At 42.9% G+C, this 18,984-nt stretch overlaps 2 protein-coding genes across 51 annotated transcripts in view; both read left to right on the top strand.

Moving 5' to 3' along the window:
• LOC114645182 (NACHT, LRR and PYD domains-containing protein 3-like) overlaps positions 1 to 18,984 on the top strand; it is a 913,740-nt gene that overhangs the window by 220,555 nt on the left and 674,201 nt on the right. The gene's annotated exons all lie outside the window — the stretch shown is intronic.
• LOC114643392 (zinc finger protein 271-like) overlaps positions 7,620 to 18,984 on the top strand; it is a 76,731-nt gene continuing 65,366 nt past the window's right edge. Inside the window, exons 1-2 of the mRNA XM_051921676.1 lie at positions 7,620 to 7,941; positions 13,906 to 14,351. Coding sequence (XP_051777636.1) covers positions 13,943 to 14,351 — 409 coding nt within the window. The 5' untranslated portion in view covers positions 7,620 to 7,941; positions 13,906 to 13,942. The remainder of the gene's footprint in view (positions 7,942 to 13,905; positions 14,352 to 18,984) is intronic.

Below are 18,984 nucleotides of genomic sequence, written 5' to 3' on the forward strand. Positions count from 1 at the left end.
ATACGCACAAACAACAGTTAGGACCCGTCCCCCCACCCGAAGGCGAGGGAGGCTACCCTCTCGTCCACCGGGGTAAACCCCAATGTACAGGCTCCAAGTCGGGGGGCAATAAGTATACCCACACCTGCTCGGCGCCTCTCACCGGGGGCAACTCCAGAGTGGTACAGAGTCCAGCCCCTCTCAAGGAGATTGGTTCCAGAGTCCAAGCTGTGCGTTGAGGTGAGTCCGACTATATCTAGCCGGAACCTCTCAACTTCGTGCACTAGCTCAGGCTCCTTCCCCTTCAGAGAGGTGACATTCCACGTCCCAAGAGCCAGCTTCTGTAGCTGTGGATCAGACCACCAAGGTCCCCGCCTTCGGCCACCACCCAACTCACACTGCACCCGACCTCCTTGGCCCCTCCCATAGGTGGTGAGCCCATGGGAAGGGGGACCCACGTTGCCTCTTCGGGCTGTGCCCGGCCGAGCCCCATGGGTGCAGGCCCGGCCACCAGGCGCTCGCCATCGAGCCCCACCTCCAGGCCTGGCTCCAGAGTGGGGCCCCGGTGACCCGCATCCGGGCAAGGGAAAACGCCGTCCAAAATTGTTTTCCATCATAGGAGGTTTGTTTAATCGCTCTTTGTCTCATCCCTCACCTAGGACCAGTTTGCCTTGGGTGGCCCTACCAGGGGCATAAAGCCCCGGACAACAGAGCTCCTAGGATTACTGGGACACGCAAACCCCTCCACCACGATAAGGTGGCGGTTAAAGGAGGAGTATATATATATATATATATATAATTATATAAAATTAAAGGAACCCTTTTTAATGAGAGTATAGCATCAAGTCAGTGAAACTTCTGAGCTATTGATCTGGTCAGTGAAGTAGCAGAGGGGCTTGTTCATCAGTTTCAGCTGCTTTGGGCCACTAGAGGGGCAACAATGAGACAATCCCCAAACAGGAATGAATGGTTTAACAGGTGGAGGGAGGCCACTGACATTTTTCCCTCCTCATCTGTTTTGTCACTCGTGTTGCATTTGGCTATGGTCAGTGTCACTATTGGTAGCATGAGGCCATACCTGAACCCTACAGAGCTGGCACAGGTAGTCCATCTTCTCCAGGATGGCAGGCACATCAATACATGCCTCCCATTGTCAGAAGGTTTGCTATGTCTATCCAGCACAGTCTCAAGGGCATGGAGGAGATTCCAGGAGACAGACAGGCAGTTCCTTTAGGAGGGCTGGACAGGGCCCCTTGTAGAAGGTCCTTAAGCCATCAGCAGGACCCACTGGTATCTTGGGCAAGGAGGAACAGGATGGGCACTGCTAGAGCCTACAAAATGACCTCCAGCAGGCAGGCCACTGGTATGAATGTCTCTGAGCAAACAATCAGAAACAGACTTCATGAGGGTGGCCTGAGGGCCCAATATCCTCTAGTGGGCACCGTGGAGCTTGATTGGCATTTACCAGATTTGGCAGGTCCACCACTGGCACCCTGTGCTTTTCACAGATGACAGCAGGTTCACCCTGAGCACGTGTGACAGACGTGAAAGGGTCTGGAGAACGTTATGCTGCCTGTGACATCATTCAGCATGACTGGTTTGGCTAGTGATGGTATATCTGGGGAAGACATATCCATGGAGGGACATACAGACCTCTACAAGCTAGACAACGGCACCGTGACTGCTGTTAGGTACTGGGATGAAATCCTTGGAGAAATTGTCAAACTCTATGCTGGTTCCTCTTGGTGCACGATAATGTCTGGCCTCATGTGGCGAGAGGATGAAGGAATTGATCCCATTGACTAGATCCCAACCCCCCACTCACTCGCCTGGCCTCAATCCAATAGAACACCTCAGGGTGGGAAATTATGTTTCGGTCCGTTTCGGGCTGCGAGTTATGGTTTTAGAATACAGAGCTTCAAAAGTTTTGACTCTCCATTGATCAAGAATATACAATCCTTTTCCTTTAATTTTGTTCCATATATGTAAAAGCTACATTTTCAGTTAAAGACAATGCAAGTTTTATTGAAAATGTGACTCCTAAATAAAGATAATAAGTAAGACCCTTATTATTGTAGACTGTTTGTAAGTGAACAGCAAAGTCTTGATCAGGATGCTCAGTTTCCAAGCTGTTTTATCCTGTGGGATTACCGGCGAGTCCAGCAAAGTGCCATTTGTAGATCGGGTTCATATGGGAGGAGGCTCTGCTCACATCTATCAGTTCTAGTTGTGTTAATACACGAGTTGATTGGGTCAGCACAAATTAAAACACTCTGTATTGTCACTACCAAAAACAAAATGTTAATAAATTATTCAGAATGAATTGTACAACCATTTCAAGAAATATTTACAATTAACAATAATGATGGGTCATTTGAACCAAAAGAAAAATTCATCTTCTTTGTGCATTCTAACAAACAGATTGATCGGGGAATATACTGAAGCAGGGCTTGTAATGTTCAAAAAAGTAATAAAACTGTACAATACAGTTATAAAAATTAAAGAAAAAATGCAGATGGCATGAATTGGCAGACAATTTCAAATATACAGAACTTAATCAACAAAGTGTCCTTTATTATTTACATCAATAGTTAAATCAAATATACACAACTCTATTATGCACAGTCAGTCTAGCACTCAGTAATAAAAAGGCCAAAGACCAGTAAAGCCAGTGACACATTTATCAGAGGAGGCGCTGAGATGGAATCCCAAGTTCAGATGCCTCAGTGATGCTGTCTGTCCTCGAACTCCAACAGTTGAAGCTCAAGTTTGCCAAACTCTTCGCTCACCTTAAAAAAAAAAAAAAAAACAACACTTTTACCAATACTAAAAGTGTATTAATGCACATTTTAAATTTCACTTTAAACATATATTTACATTTATATGTATTTAGTTTATATTCTTGTCTAAATTCATTACAAGTAAAATGGTTTTCTGATTAATGCAATAATGGTTTTGAAAATAAAAAAGGACCGTCTGCTCCCCAACACCACATGACATCCCACTCACTGTCTGCTGGTCCATCAATGATCAGACCTTCTGCTTCTTACTCACAGAGACACTCTCTGTACTCATCACAGATTTACTGAAGCCAAATGAGCCTCTGGCATCAGCACATCCAGAATGATGAGAACTCTGTCGATCTTTTCAAAAGTGCCTACAGCTCTTCACATCACTTCATCAGGTAGTTGTAGAGGCCATCTGTCAGCTCCTCATCCTCTACTGTATAGAGGTCATTACCCAGTGACCTTTAGGATCTTCATCTTTTTTAAACCAGATGAAGACTGATGACATCTTTGAGATACAGCAGCCTGTTGGACAAGAAAATACAAGAGTTTGGTGCTATAAAGTCATCATAGCTCTCTGCTACTAGATATATTACACTAACACAGTTTTACTTATTATCTGAACTAACTAAGTTACCAGGGTCCGGCTTGGTGGACTCAGGATTGGGTCACTGCTTTTTGCAGATGATGTTGTCCTGTTTGCTTCATCAGGCCGTGATCTTCAGCTCTCTCTGGATCGGTTTGCAGCTGAGTGTGAAGCGGCTGGGATGGGAATCAGCACCTCCAAATCCGAGACCATGGTCCTCAGCCGGAAAAGGGTGGAGTGCCGTCTCAGGGTTGGGAGCGAGATCCTGCCCCAAGTGGAGGAGTTCAAGTATCTCGGGGTCTTGTTCACGAGTGAGGGAAGAATGGAGCGTGAGATCGACAGGCGGATCGGTGCGGCATCCGCAGTGATGCGGGCTCTGCATCAGTCTGTCGTGGTGAAAAAGGAGCTGAGCCGCAAGGCAAAGCTCTCAATTTACCAGTCGATCTATGTTCCTACACTCACCTATGGTCATGAGCTATGGGTAGTGACCGAAAGAACGAGATCGCGAATACAAGCGGCTGAAATGAGTTTTCTCCGCAGGGTGTCTGGGCTTTCCCTTAAAGATAGGGTGAGAAGCTCAGTCATCCGGGAGGGGCTCAGAGTAGAGCCGCTGCTCCTCCGCATCGAGAGGAGTCAGATGAGGTGGCTCGGGCATCTGATCAGGATGCCTCCTGGACGCCTCCCTGGTGAGGTGTTCTGGGCACGTCCAACCGGGAGGAGGCCCCGGGGAAGACCCAGGACACGCTGGAGGGACTATGTCTCTCGGCTGGCCTGGGAACGCTTCGGGATTCTCCCGGAAGAGCTAGAAGAAGTGGCCGGGGAGAGGGAAGTCTGGGCATCTCTGCTCAAGCTGCTGCCCCCGCGACCCGACCTCGGATAAGCGGAAGAGGATGGATGGACTAAGTTACCAGCAAGTGATCATCTGCTCCATGGCCCTTTATGATGAACTTCTACAGTTTTTCATGCAAAGTCCTCCTGGAGACCCTGCTGATCTCTGCAGCCACAAAAACCTAAGCCCCTTGTTCTCGAGTTAGTTGCCCTACTTCAGCCACACAGCCAGCCTGCTCTCCTACACGGTGGACACAAACAAATAAATCCATCAAATTGTCATAGGTAGTATTTGTCTTGTGCAAGCTATCTGGTTTTGATCTGAACACTCCTGTTTTCTCAGAAAAGTGGACACTTTGGAATAAGAGTTCAAACTGTTAGAATTACTCTGTAGTTCATTACAAAAACTCTCATTCATGGTTATCTCAATAATTTTTTAGAATACATCAATTATTTCGGAGTATTATGAATACACCAATCCGGACACTGTCTAAAGTAATATGCATGTCACAGGCATGTCATTCTACGATAAAAAAGGATAAATACAGTGCTCTCCACTATTATTGGCACCCCTTGTAAAAATTAGTAAGAAGGGTTACAAAAAAAAAATCCCTGTTTGCTGAAGAAATGTCACCTTGCACTGAAAAAATTAGAAACATCTGACTTTTAATTAAAATAATTTCATTCAAATAAAAACAAAGTTTTCATCAAGAAATAAATATTTTTAAAATTAACATTTTTATAAGGGGTGTCATTAATAGTGGAGGGCACGTTAAATGAATGCCACAATTAAAAGGTATGCCACACATGAAGAAAAAATATATATATTGTGATGGATGGCCGGCTACATACTCCGGCCCTCACCCCCAGGAGCTCTCCCGCCAGCATGGACGGGCCCTGAATTCCAGCAGGGCCTCATGGACTTTGTAGTTTTTATGCACAGCCCTGCTGGATACCTTGGCGACCACCGGGAGTCGCTGCAGGGAGGCTCATGGACTCTTACATGCCCTATAACCCGGAAGTACGTCATAATCACATGACAAGTAGAAACGACGTGCTTCCGGGTTGAAGAAAAGGACTGTTTACCCTGGCCCGGAAGTAATAAGGACTTGTGGGTGTTGGAACAGGAACACCTCCGGGTCAGGGGGTATAAATGACTATGGGAAAGCCCAGACATTGAGCTGAGCTGGAAGGAAGGGTGGCAAAGTGTCTGGGAGAGGAGGATTGATTATTGTAGTGGATTCTTGATTGTTAATATTTGTATGTGTAGTGGAGGGTGCTTAGTGCACATTATTATTATAAAAATAAAAAGTCTAGGACTTTTACCTGGTGTTTGATTGTGGTACCTGAGGGTTCGAGAGGTCGCTAACGGCCTCAACTGTTACAATATATTTTATCAGCATCTGATTTACTGACAGTAAAATCAAAGGGTTCCTCCATAGTCAGATAAAGAGTAGACTGAGCGAGAATAAGAGAAAAAGTACTGAACTCCTACACAATCGAAACACAAATGTAAAGTTTCATGAAGCCTACAGTTAATATTCAAACACCATCAACGTGTCTATTCCACAGTCTGAACCAGTAGGGATGTCCTAGGAAAAGAAGGAAAGAAAAAAGACACATGAAAGTCAAACACTACAAGTGAATTACAAGTTTAAGATATGGGTGTTTGCAATTTACCTTATTTTTCATTAACATCCAATTTCCAGAAGATATTCTTGTAGCTGAAAGGAACAAAATCTAAATGTCACTTGTAATTAAATTGAAAGGCTCTGTGCACATCGCAACTGTCAGTCTGAGTCACGTATAATTTAGTGGCGCAATGCCCATTGCAGGAAAGTATTTTAACAATTTTAGAAATGGCAGGCATCATCTGCTTAAAACTACCATGAAATTCTATTAAAATTGACGGTACAAAAACATCGCAGATTACTTGGTATTACAATTTAGACACATTACTCCAACATAAGGAACTAAACTGAAAAGAAAAAAGGGTAACATGGTGCACCACTGTAGTCAGTCTGAACTTTGTCAAAAGCCTGCTTCACGACAGAATAACTGATCAAAGCGTTTTCTAGATGCTTGTAAAAGTTTTTTTTCGTTTTCCATGCACAGTCGAGGAGTTCTCGTCAAACTTGCCTTATGGAATTTGAAGAGTTGCCGGTCCACTTCAAGCACTGAATATAAATCAATTACTACAGCGAAAATGATTATTAATGCAAACGTATGCAAAACAAAGTTATTAAAAATACGAAAAAAAAACCTGCAAATTTCACGTTTTCATTTCGAAGCACACTTACTTCCATTGTCAAAAATACAAGCAATTAGTTTCGTCGCTTCTCCTTCTTTTCTCTAATGGAGTTTCATCGCAGCAGCTTCTTTTTTGTCTCCTTTCATTTAATGGAGTTTCATTATTTGGTACAACGGCAGGTTATTTAAGAGGAAACTCTATAAGGCGGAACCTCAAAGAGGTAGGGATCGCGAACTGTGAATCGTTTGGTTAAAGTTACACTTGATTGACAACTTCAGACGTTGATAATTGGACAGGTGAGTTTTTGATTGTCAGAGTAACAACAATCTCATTCGTTGAAATTCTGATTTAGCCAATACTTTCCACTTGCATTTACAGTTATGTGGGCGGCACGGTGGCGCAGTGGGTAGCGCTGCTGCCTCGCAGTTGGAAGACCTGGGGACCCGGGTTCGCGTCCCGGGCCCTCCCTGCGTGGAGTTTGCATGTTCTCCCCGTGTCTGCGTGGGTTTCCTCCGGGCGCTCCGGTTTCCTCCCACAGTCCAAAGACATGCAGGTTAGGTGGATTGGCGATTCTAAATTGGCCCTGGTGTGTGGGTGTGTTTGTGTGTGTCCTGCGGTGGGTTGGCACCCTGCCCAGGATTGGTTCCTGCCTTGTGCCCTGTGTTGGCTGGGATTGGCTCCAGCAGACCCCCGTGACCCTGTGTTCGGATTCAGCGGGTTGGAAAATGGATGGATGGATTTACAGTTATCCCGCCTTCAGATCCGCCCATAATGTCTCCGGTCTGCAGCAATACCCTTCTCAGAATATCCAAAAGAGAGCGCAGGGCAGTAAGCCAAGTCGTGGATAATGTCCGGCATGCTTGTATATATGTATTATGTATAAATGCATTTTCTCGAATTATTTAGATTTGCAAAAGTCGTTTATTAAAGTAGTTACAAATCTTATCTGGTCATTTTTATAAGTTTCGTTTTAACATTTGCGATATTAATCATTTAACGACTAGACGACCGTCGTCAGTTCTGTTTAAACAGTCATCGGCGCATTAACGTGACTCGGGGGATTCGCTGCGGCTCCTTTATTAATTTATTTGTGCTTCCATGCTGTGAACTCGCGATCAGAGTCCCGAGCGCTCTGAGACAGATGACAGTTGCAAGCACACGCATAAATCTCAAGTCTTTTGACCTTCCGCCCATCCCTAAGTATTCGTAATCAAAAGGTTGTGTACATGCATAGTAATCCTAGACTGGCCTCCTCTACAAATGGCGTAATTAGATAGAACAGCTGTTAAGTTTCCCGGCGCATAGTCGACTTTTAAATTTCTCCTTCAACTGTTTACCAAACTGTCACGTGTAGCTATGGTCGCGTACGGCTGACGTCATCCAGGGCGACGGCTACTGAAGCCACTCGGCCTTCCCGAATTGTAGCGACAGCCGCACGAGAGCAAGACTGGTGGGGGTGAGGCAGAAGTTTCAGCGAGGTTAGAAAGTTCTCCATCGCCGACAAACGGAGGGTAAGTGCTCCGGGTTTGGGGGCGCACTTTACGGATTTGTGAGTTTTAATTCGCTCCACTTGGACTACCGCACACGACTTGAGAGTGAGGCTCGCGGCTCGTTAGTGTTCTTCAGGCCCATAGCGAACTTTGTGAATCCTCCTGTGAACCTCATCCCTGGTGCTGTTGCAGTTCAATGGTTGTTGTGTCTCTGATTCACTTCACTTGGTGGAGTCCCATTTTTACTTTAAAGTACCCAGAAGCAACTTGCTTCATACATCAAAACACCGGAGTCTGTTTAGGATGTTCGGTGTGCTGTGGCCCTTCTTAACCTGCGCCACTGTGTTATCAGACCAGTCCGGTTTGTTGTTGATGTGAACCCCCAGGTACTCGTAGCTCTGCACATTTCTGTATTGTCCTCCCTAATGGCGATTGGTCTGCGAGATTGTTTGGCTGTAATGCTGTGCTTGACCAGTTTGAACCAGTGTCTCCTTCGCTCATAGACATTATAAATGGATTTAAGGTTACTTTTTGTCCTAATATTCTAATGGAGAGGATAATTAAATACACTCGCACCATGTATATTACATATTATTCATTTATCTCATACCACTGGACATGTGCCTGCCTTTTTTTAAACATGCAATGGTTAAGCCCTTACTGAAAAAAACAAACCTTAATAAGGATGACTTAAATGATTTTTGACTGGTATCTCGACTACCTTTCCTATCTAAAATACTTGAGAAAGTTGTTTTGCAGCAGCTTCAGATCTTTTTGGATTGTAATGGTGGTCAAAAAATTTTTCAGTCCAGTTTTAAAACTTATCACAGCACTGAAGCAGCTTTACTCAGTGTTGTTAATGATACTTTAGTTTCAGCTGACTCTGGGGTCTCGGCAGTTTTGGTTCTTTGGATTTAACTGCAGCCTTTGATACCATCGATCGCAACATATTATTGTCAAGGCTGGATAAGTGGCTAGGAATCCGTGGGGGTGCACTAGCTTGGTTCAGATCTTATTCCACTAATAGGACTTTTTCATTTGGTAACAAGTCTGTCTCTTCCTCTACTGCTCATTTGAAATATGGTGTTCCACAGGGGTCTATTATGGGTCCTTTGTATTTACAATCTATTGTGTTCAAATTTCGCAAATATGTTATTTAATTTCATTTTTACACTGACAGTACCCAGATTTATTTACAGTGCATCCAGAAAGTATTCACAGCGCATCACTTTTTCCACATTTTGTTATGTTACAGCCTTATTCCAAAATGGATTAAATTCATTTTTTTTCCTCAGAATTCTACACACAACACCCCATAACGACAATGTGAAAAAAGTTTGAGGTTTTTGCAAATTTATTAAAAATTTAAAAACTGAGAAATGACATGTACATAAGTATTCACAGCCTTTGCTCAATACTTTGTCGATGCACCTTTGGCAGCAATTCCAGCCTCAAGTCTTGTTGAATATGATGCCACAAGCTTGGCACACCTATCCTTGGCCAGTTTGGCCCATTCCTCTTTGCAGCACCTCTCAAGCTCCATCAGGTTGGATGGGAAGCGTCAGTGCACAGCCATTTTAAGATCTCTCCAGAGATGTTCAATCGGATTCAAGTCTGGGCTCTGGCTGGGCCACTCAAGGACATTCACAGAGTTGTCCTGAAGCCACTCCTTTGATATCTTGGCTGTGTGCTTAGGGTCGTTGTCCTGCTGAAAGATGAACCGTCGCCCCAGTCTGAGGTCAAGAGCGCTCTGGAGCAGGTTTTCATCCAGGATGTCTCTGTACATTGCTGCAGTCATCTTTCCCTTTATCCTGACTAGTCTCCCAGTTCCCCACTGCATGATGCTGCCACCACCATACTTCACTGTAGGGATGGTATTGGCCTGGTGATGAGCGGTGCCTGGTTTCCTCCAAACGTGACGCCTGGCATTCACACCAAAGAGTTCAATCTTTATCTCATCAGACCAGTGAATTTTCTTTCTCATGGTCTGAGAATCCTTCAGGTGCCTTTTGGCAAACTCCAGGCAGGCTGCTATGTGACTTTTACTAAGGAGTGGCTTCCATCTGGCCACTCTACCATACAGGCCTGATTGGTGGATTGCTGCAGAGATGGTTGTCCTTCTGGAAGGTTCTCCTGTTTTCACAGAGGACCTCTGGAGCTCTGACAGAGTGACCATCGGGTTCTTGGTCACCTCCCTGACTAAGGCCCTTCTCTCCCGATCGCTCAGTTTAGATGGCCAGCCAGCTCTAGGAAGAGTCCTGGTGGTTTCGAACTTCTTCCACTTACGGATGATGGAGGCCACTGTGCTCATTGGGACCTTCAAAGCAGCAGAAGTTTTTCTGTAACCTTCCCCAGATTTGTGCCTCGAGACAATCCTGTCTCGGAGGTCTACAGACAATTCCTTTGACTTCATGCTTGGTTTGTGCTCTGACATGAACTGTTAACTGTGGGACCTTCTATAGACAGGTGTGTGCCTTTCCAAATCAGGTCCAGTCAACTGAATTTACCACAGGTGGACTCCCAATTAAGCTGCAGAAACATCTCAAGGATGATCAGGGGAAACAGGATGCACCTGAGCTCAATTTTGAGCTTCATGGCAAAGGCTGTGAATACTTACGTACATGTGCTTTCTCAATGTTTTTATTTTTAATAAATTTGCAAAAATCTCAAGTAAACTTTTTTCACGTTGTCATTATGGGGTGTTGTGTGTAGAATTCTGAGGAAAAAAATGAATTTAATCCATTTTGGAATAAGGCTGTAAGATAACAAAATGTGGAAAAGGTGATGCGCTGTGAATACTTTACGGATGCACTGTACCTATGACTAAGGAGTCCTTAACTTCACTACATAAATGTTATGATGATGTCAAACATTGGATGGTTGTAATTGTATAGAATTTCAATCAGAGTAAGACTGAGGTTATTGTATTTGGACCACACTAGCTTCTGATGGGGCTATTAGGGACCAGCTCAGCTCATTAGCTGGGTTTTGCAAAATTCTTCTTCCTTCAGCTGCTCCTGTTAGGGGTCGCCACAGTGGATCATCTTCTTCCATATCTTCTTCCATATCTTTCTGTCCTCTGCATCTTGTTCTTTTACACCCATCACCTGCATGTCCTCTCTCGCCACGTACATACTGTTGATCCCAAGTATTTAAACTCATCCACCTTCAACAACTCTACTCCCTGCATCCTCACCATTCCACTGACCTCCCTCTCATTTACACACATGTATTCTGTCTTGTTCCTACTGACCGTCACTCCTACTGCAGACCTCACCACTATCACTCTTTCCTCAGACATTTCCTGTACAACTCTTACATACTTCTCTGCCACTCCCGACATTCTCATACAATACCACAACTCCTCTCGTGGCAACCTGTCATATGCTTTCTCCAGGTCCACAAAGATGCAATGCAACTCCTTCTGGCCTTCTCTATACTTCTCCATCAACATCCTCAGAGTAAACATCGCATTTGTGGTGCTCTTTCTTAGTATGAAACTATACTGCTGCTCACTAATCATCACCTCTCTTCGTAACCTAGCTTTGACTTCTTTTTCCCATAACTTAATGCTGTGGCTCATCAGTTTTATCCCCCTGTAGTTACTACAGTCATGCACATCCCCCTTATTCTTAAATATCGGCATCAGTTCACTTCTTCTCTAGGCCTCGGGCATTCTCTCACTTTCCAAGATTCCATTAAACAATCTGGTTAACAACTCCACTGCCATCTCTCCTAAACATCTCCATGCTTCCATAGGTATGTCATGTGGACTAATGGCCTTTCCATTTTTATTTCTTTTCATAGTTGTCCTTACTTCCTCCTTGCTAATTCGTTGCACTTCCTGATTTATTATCTCCACATTATCCAGCCTGCCAAAGTACTCTTTCCATCTGCTCAACACCCCTTCCTCGCTTGTATGTTTCCATCTTTATCCTTTATCACTCTAACCTGCTGCACATCTTTCCCAGCTCGGTTCCTCTGTAGCCCACTGGTCCTTTTCTCCCTCCTTAGAATCCAACCTCTCATACAACTCATCATATGCCTTTTCTTTAGCTTTCGCCCCCTCTCTCTTCACCTTGCGCCTTATCTCCTTGTATTCTTGTCTACTATTCCACCACCAGGTTTCCTTTTCCTCCTTCCTCTGTGCAGATGTCACACCAAGCACCCTTCTTGCTGTCACTGTTACTACATCTGCTGCAGTTGCCCAGCTGTCTGGTAACTCTTCACTGCCACCCAGTGCCTGTCTCACCTCCTCCCTAAACTCAACCTTGCAGTCTTCCTTTTTCAACTTCCACTATTTGATCCTTGGCTCTGCCCTCACTCTCTTCCTCTTCTTGATCTCCAACGTCATCCTACAGACCACCATCCTATGCTGCTTAACTACACTTTCCCCTGCAACCACTTTGCAGTCTTCAATCGCCTTCAGATTGACTCTTCTGCATAGGATATAATCTACCTGTGAGCATCTTCCTCCAGTCTTGTACGTCACCCTATGTTTCTCACTCTTCTTGAAATATGTATTCACCACAGCCAGGTCCATCATTTTGGCAAAATCCACTATCATCTGACCTTCTTTATTCCTCTCCCTGACATCATACCTACCCATCACCTCCTCATGTCCTCTGTTCCATTCACCAACATGTCCACTGAAATCCACTCCAATCATCACTTTCTGTCCCTTTGGTACACTGTCCATCACCTCATCCAACTCACTCCAGAAATATTGTTTCTCATCCGTCGCACACCCAACTTGCAGGGCATATGCACTAACAACATTCACCATCACACCTCCAATTTCCAGCTTCATAATCATCACTCTGTCTGACACTCTTTTCTCCTCCAAAACACTCTTGACATATTGCTCCTTCAGAATAACTCCTACTCCATTTCTCCTCCCATCCACACCATGATAGAACAATTTGAATCCACCTCCGATCCACCTGGCCTTACTCCCCTTCCATTTAGTCTCTTGTATGCACAATATATCAACCTTCCTTCTCTCCATCATATCTGCTAACTCTCTCCCTTTACCAGTCATACTGCCAGCATTCAATGTTCCGACCCTCAGTTCCACTTTCATCCCCAACAGCAACACTGTGCAAACACAGCACCAAAGCACTGTCCTCTTCTACTTCTCTTTTTCTATCTCTGTCCTTCCTCCTGTCTCTCCCCTGGTCCTTTGATTCAGCTGGCATTTGGCCGGGTAATGGCTAAGGCTGCCTGTCACATTGTATATATGGGTGTACACACATATGTACATACATGTAATCATGGGACATATCCGGTCCTCAAGAACATTAAATGAATGACATGTAAATGCAATACTATCATTTTATTCGTGTTCATTGGGATTTTGGTAGAAATTGATGCCATCCGAAACACGCATCTGACCAAATGTAAATGGTGAAAACCTGTGTGGATGGTCTGATTCACTGCAGCGAACAGAAAAATGTTCGACATTCAATCTGCACTCACCTGACGCTAGACAGCAGAAAAACGCTCAGTTCAGATGTCTGTGTGGACAGAGCCTAAGATTATGTAAATGAAGGCTATCACTTAAAATTGCTGGATAAGTCATCCAGTGTGACATCATCCTAAGATTGCAGACCCCAAACCCTTTATTTAACCTCCTGTTTCATTTGCCCCGTTTCTTAACATAATCCTGAGGCCTAACTTGTATTAACCTTCCTAAACATTAACTGATAACACAATTCTGGGACTCCAATAGTACTGAATGTTTAATCAGAGTAGTGAATACTGTTGACACACAACTGTACAAAATGGCCTCCTTCTTCTACACTGTTTGACCCTCTGTTCATTCTCAAACTCACTTTACACCTCATTTGATATGAAAAGTGATGAGTTACTGTCAACTTGCTAAGAACTGTCTGACTTGACATCAGCTTTAACTGAGAGGATGTTATAAACATCAAATATCTTTAGATCAGTTTTAATTGAATTGAATTCTGTTTTTATCTACAGACAAAAGGAAAAATCTGCCATTTACTGTAACGTTTAAATGGATGTGAAAGAGGAGACGTGTGAGGCTGACCTGAATATCATGGAGGAGAGGACCATAAATATTAAGGAGGAGGACTGTGATTGGGAGAGTGTCCACCCCAAACAGGAGAGTCTGGACATCAAGGAAGAGGACCGTGAACTGGGGTCAGTGTGTTTAAAAGAGGAGGATGAAGAGAAGTGTATCAGCAGTGAGATACACAACTATAGGAGTATGGAGAGCGTCAAGGAAGATGACCTTCATTATGAACATCAAGATGGAGCAGTGACCGGGTTAGTCTCTTCTCAAAGCAGACACCTTTCATCTCCAGAGTTTTCTGTCAATGTAAAAGATGAATCGTTACAGTCTGACATAAAAGGTACTGAAGAAATTTCATCTCAGCCACCACCTAAAACATCATCTGAAAAAAGTAAGTGATAAATAAAAATGAGTACGTTTTAGGGTCAGGGTTATGGGCCCGAGAGTGCTGTCTTGTTCTCTTTTTTTTTTTTTTTTTTTTAAGACAAACGTAGACAAGATTTCAAACAAGATTAAGCAGTAAAGAACAATTTCACTACTTTTTTACATATTTTAGGAATTTTTGTTCTTCCATTATAGTTTGTAAAATTATGTAAACTTTCTAAACCTGTCTTTTAGTTAGTGTTATACAAATGTACATTTTGTGAATCCTTTATTTCTGCTCTGATTTCTCCTAACAGTGTGGTCTAATCTTTAAGTCCCCAAAAACGCACAAACACTCTCATCTTAAGTAATAACAGTTAGACTTCTCATCATTCCTGAATACATTGTTTAAACCTGAACAGTCCAGTTTGTGACCCCCTGTCTTTATTAACTTGCTGATCCTCCTTTGTGTCCAATGACCTCCACCACACATTTCCTGCAGTTTCTGCGCAGTCTTCAGTTTTACTTCATTCCTCCTTTCCAGAGTGTTCAATTCCTTGATGTCTCTGGGGTTCCTTGAATAATCAGCTGACTTCAGGTAAAGCTCTGTGTTCTGATTGGCCAGTGCAGAACACCAGTTTTGTTCAGTTTAAGCCTTTCTCTTGTAGATTTCTTTTATTGCTGCTCATTGTCTTCTTTCATTACCTAACTTCTATCATGCTTTCGCTATGCTAACATTCTCCTCTCATATTTTTTCATAATAATTTTTAACTCACCGTTACATTGATGACATCCTGTCCTGGTCTTGCAGAAGCAATTAAGTCCCCTACTATGATTCTACCAAGAGGTGTTAGCATTCATGTGCTGTACTGTTTTACCTCCAAACCACTGTGAAATGGGATCAAAACATGGTGACATAGGGTGACAGGCCTTTGAAAGTCCCACACACCAGACGAGGAACGGCATTTATAACTCCCTGCACAGAATTGAATGTTAAAATATCTGCATGCCAAAATAAACAGGAAAATGTGTACACCCAAAAAAATCAGATTTATAAAACCTGGCGTACACACTTCTACATAATTTTACTTTTTTTTTTTTTTAATAAATCACAATCACTTTTTAAATATTCCTATGTGAGCACTCATTTTAATCACCACCCTGAACCATTCACACATGGAGTCTGCTAATCCATCTCCTACATATGCAGTCAGGATGCTGCAGAACTTCATTAGCTGGTAGATCTGCTTCGTCCCTCCTGACGCTTTGAGACCTCATCACCTCCATTCAAGAGTACTTGGCTTTGCTCTTCATCTGAGAGTGAAAGGTCATACATGTAGTTACAACACCTCTCCTCTGTGCTCTGGGGTTCAGGAAAGGTGTAAGCAAAACTGTCTGAGCGGGTAGCCACTGTCACGTGGCACATGTAATGACATGATTGCTGTTATAATGAGTAGTTCAGGCCACATGAAACACTGAGGGGTCAGCAGGTTACTTCCCCAACAAGCAGTTCACCACGTACAGCACCATTGCGTCTGTCAAAGATACTTGGCCTCAAAATAATCACAGGTTGAGCGAGGCCACGGAGACATGACGTTTGTCAGCCACTTCTTGGATGACTTGTGTATTAATGGAGTGTGCAGAAGTTGGATTTGGATCACTGGTTCGGTGTGCACCTGGCATGTAATGTAGGTGTGCTGACAAGACGAGAACAAAGCAGCTACATTACTTACTGGGTTTATTGGAGTCTCTACTCTTCTGAGGTATAATTTGCTGCTTACTATAACAAAAATGTTTGAACTAAGTGAGAAAAAAGACAGTTAAATGTGTTTTATTATTTAGTATTGCAGTAACAGTAAGGCTTCAGCAAATGAAATAAAGTTAAAAGTGCTTTCCTTTAGGGTGTGCTTGCTTTGACATCTGCTTGGCTTGTCTGTGGCTGACAAGTCATAATTACAATGGACCAGGGAACTTGTGGTTGACTGGACTGTACACATAAAGCGTACAGAAGTTGAAGAGGCCAGTGTACTTTGGCACCTTAAGGTCAAGAACGTTTAAGGATAACAAAACTGACAAGCAGCCATCCGGCCAAGTGGACCAGGTTGATAGTGACTTTTTAAGGTATTTCTGTCCTGCCATGTCCTGTTAGCAACTAGGAGTAACCAATGATATTAGAGCTTGTGTTATTAGTAAGAACTGACGGACTCTGACTTTGGAGTGCATCAAAAGGACACAGCACAAATACCTCTTTGTAACACTTTCATTTTACTGCTCTGCTGATTTGAGTGTTACCCTTGAAAGACTTAGAAAGTAAGAGAAGATTGATTGACCATTCCTCCTGCCTGTACTTGTTCTCCCATTATGTTAAATAAAATAAGACACCAAGCAGGGGTTACCTGTACAGGTTTTCTTTGACAAATGTCACTGCTTACAGTTAACAAAGGCAGCTTCAGTCTTGCTACATGCCCTTATTATAATATGAGTGTAGTAAAGTGCTTCGGTTGAGTTAGGAGAGCTGGACACGGCTACTGATTGCCATTTTATGCTGTCAGAAACATGTCATGTGTTATGTATGTACCGGATGTAGTGCATCAGCAGTCAGTTAATGGCTTCCAGCACAGCAGGCATAATGGAGTGAAGCTTAGCCGAGATACTGTTGAGGTGTCGGCCAGCTCCCTGAAAAGTGACAACACCTATCCGATATAAAGTGATGACACAACAGAATTTTTTAGTGCAAATACGTATCATTGGCACTCTTAACACTAGAATTACCAGAGCCTACGAAAAAACTCGTAGATCCGGCCCACCTTAAATCGCTTCTTAAAACCGTTCTCACCTCTCCGCCAGCGTCTTTTGTCATCTAAATGTGCTGATAAAGACAAGCTGCAAGCAGCCGGCTATTCCATCCCCCCACCGACTTAGAACGTAAACGAACTTCCTTCTCCCAGCTCATGCCTTTATTGATTATCTGGGAGTGAAGTGGAGTTTTAGAGTGGAAATAATAAATCGTTATTTGGAACACACGCACTTCATGTGTGTTGCATTTCTACAGTAATCTGTGTAAACACATTTTTAAAACAAACGTTTTTTATATTCTAGTAACAAATGAAAAAAAATGTAGGCATAAACTATATAATGTATGAAGCCTGAAGTCCAAATATTAAAGAAACACTTTCACAAAATGTACAAAAAAAAAAGCCACCGCCAAAAAAATCCGCCTTAGTGTGTGACATTGACACCAATTGACTATGACTTCCGCCTTGGCGCAACAATATCAGTTGCTGACTGGCAATCAGAAGGTCACGAGTTCGATCCTGCATGACTCCCTTTTGAGAAGTGAAGTGTTCTTATTTTTACTATTTTAGAGTAAAAAGATACATTTGATTTCAGTCTGTAACAGCCGGTGTAATTTATGATATTTGCAAAGGTTAGCTTTGTTTTTTTTGTTTTTTTTTAAATTCACTTTTCATTCTCAGTCACGTTCAGGATCCTTCTCTACCGACCTGACACTGCTGTTTTCTCATAAAGATGCGCTATAGCTCTGCAGTGTATCACGATACATATGACCACATGTTTTTTTTCCCACAATCTTGCCAGTCCCCACATGTTGCTGTATGCTGTTTCTTTTGTACTCCAGGACATGCAGAGGAAAGCATAGTAAAGAGTAGTAACTTCAGTGCTATATGCAATCATCAGACACTCCCCATCTGACTGCTGTTTTCACATAAAGACGCGCTATAGCTCTGCAGTGTACTTGTGACTGCATTGTCGTACCAATGCTTGCGAACTGAAGTGTCTGCATTCACTTTTCGTGGCATTACATGTGTATTTTTTGAGCATGCCCATGTAGCTCAAACACAGGAACATATGTTGATGTAAAAGTACTATATAACGAAACAAGTGCACTTTTATTCAAGACTATAACCGAAGAAAAAAGAAAGCAAGTTACAGTAGGCGGTTGATATGACAGCTTGCGTGGTGCAATGCTAAGAACTGCTGATTTCCATTCCGTGCTATGTAACTGTTAACTGTTAACATTTGAATCTGATGATTACATATAGCGCTGTCTTATTCAGTGTGCGCAAGAACATGCAGGTGGCCAGTTGCTGCATGCTACAATACACATTTTTAAAAAAAGAGACAAATATATGTGACATTTTGAAGAAATCATTTTATGACTCGAATAGTACCAATCAGAAAACATCGTCAAAGTAATGCAATATTATTTGAAAACGAACAGCGTCAGGTTGGGTGTGAAGTTTATACTGGCGCTGTTTGAGTCAGATCAGAAGCTGAACAAGCTCCTGTTCTGACTCTAAGTAAAAAGCATGAATTAATCAACAGAAATAACCGCGATCGACATTTTAAAATTAACGATTTACAGTTCATACCAATTTAAAAATTTTATGTCCGTTTTGAGGAAAAAAAAAAAAAAACACTTTCTCCAAAGCTGGGAAGTGAACTCGAATCTGTGTAGCACGGAAAGGTTTCTGTACTCCAAGTCAGCAAATCTTAGTGTTAAGCCACAGAAAGTGCTGTAGCATCCTTGAACCTTTTGTGAAAGTGTTTATTTGATGTTTGGACTTCAGGCTTCACACATTCTATAGTTTATGCCTATATTTTGTAATATTTATTACTAAAATATGAAAAAGTTTCTATTT

Source organism: Erpetoichthys calabaricus, assembly GCF_900747795.2.
Source record: "Erpetoichthys calabaricus chromosome 1 unlocalized genomic scaffold, fErpCal1.3 SUPER_1_unloc_22, whole genome shotgun sequence".
In the NCBI taxonomy this organism is placed as follows: domain Eukaryota; kingdom Metazoa; phylum Chordata; class Cladistia; order Polypteriformes; family Polypteridae; genus Erpetoichthys; species Erpetoichthys calabaricus.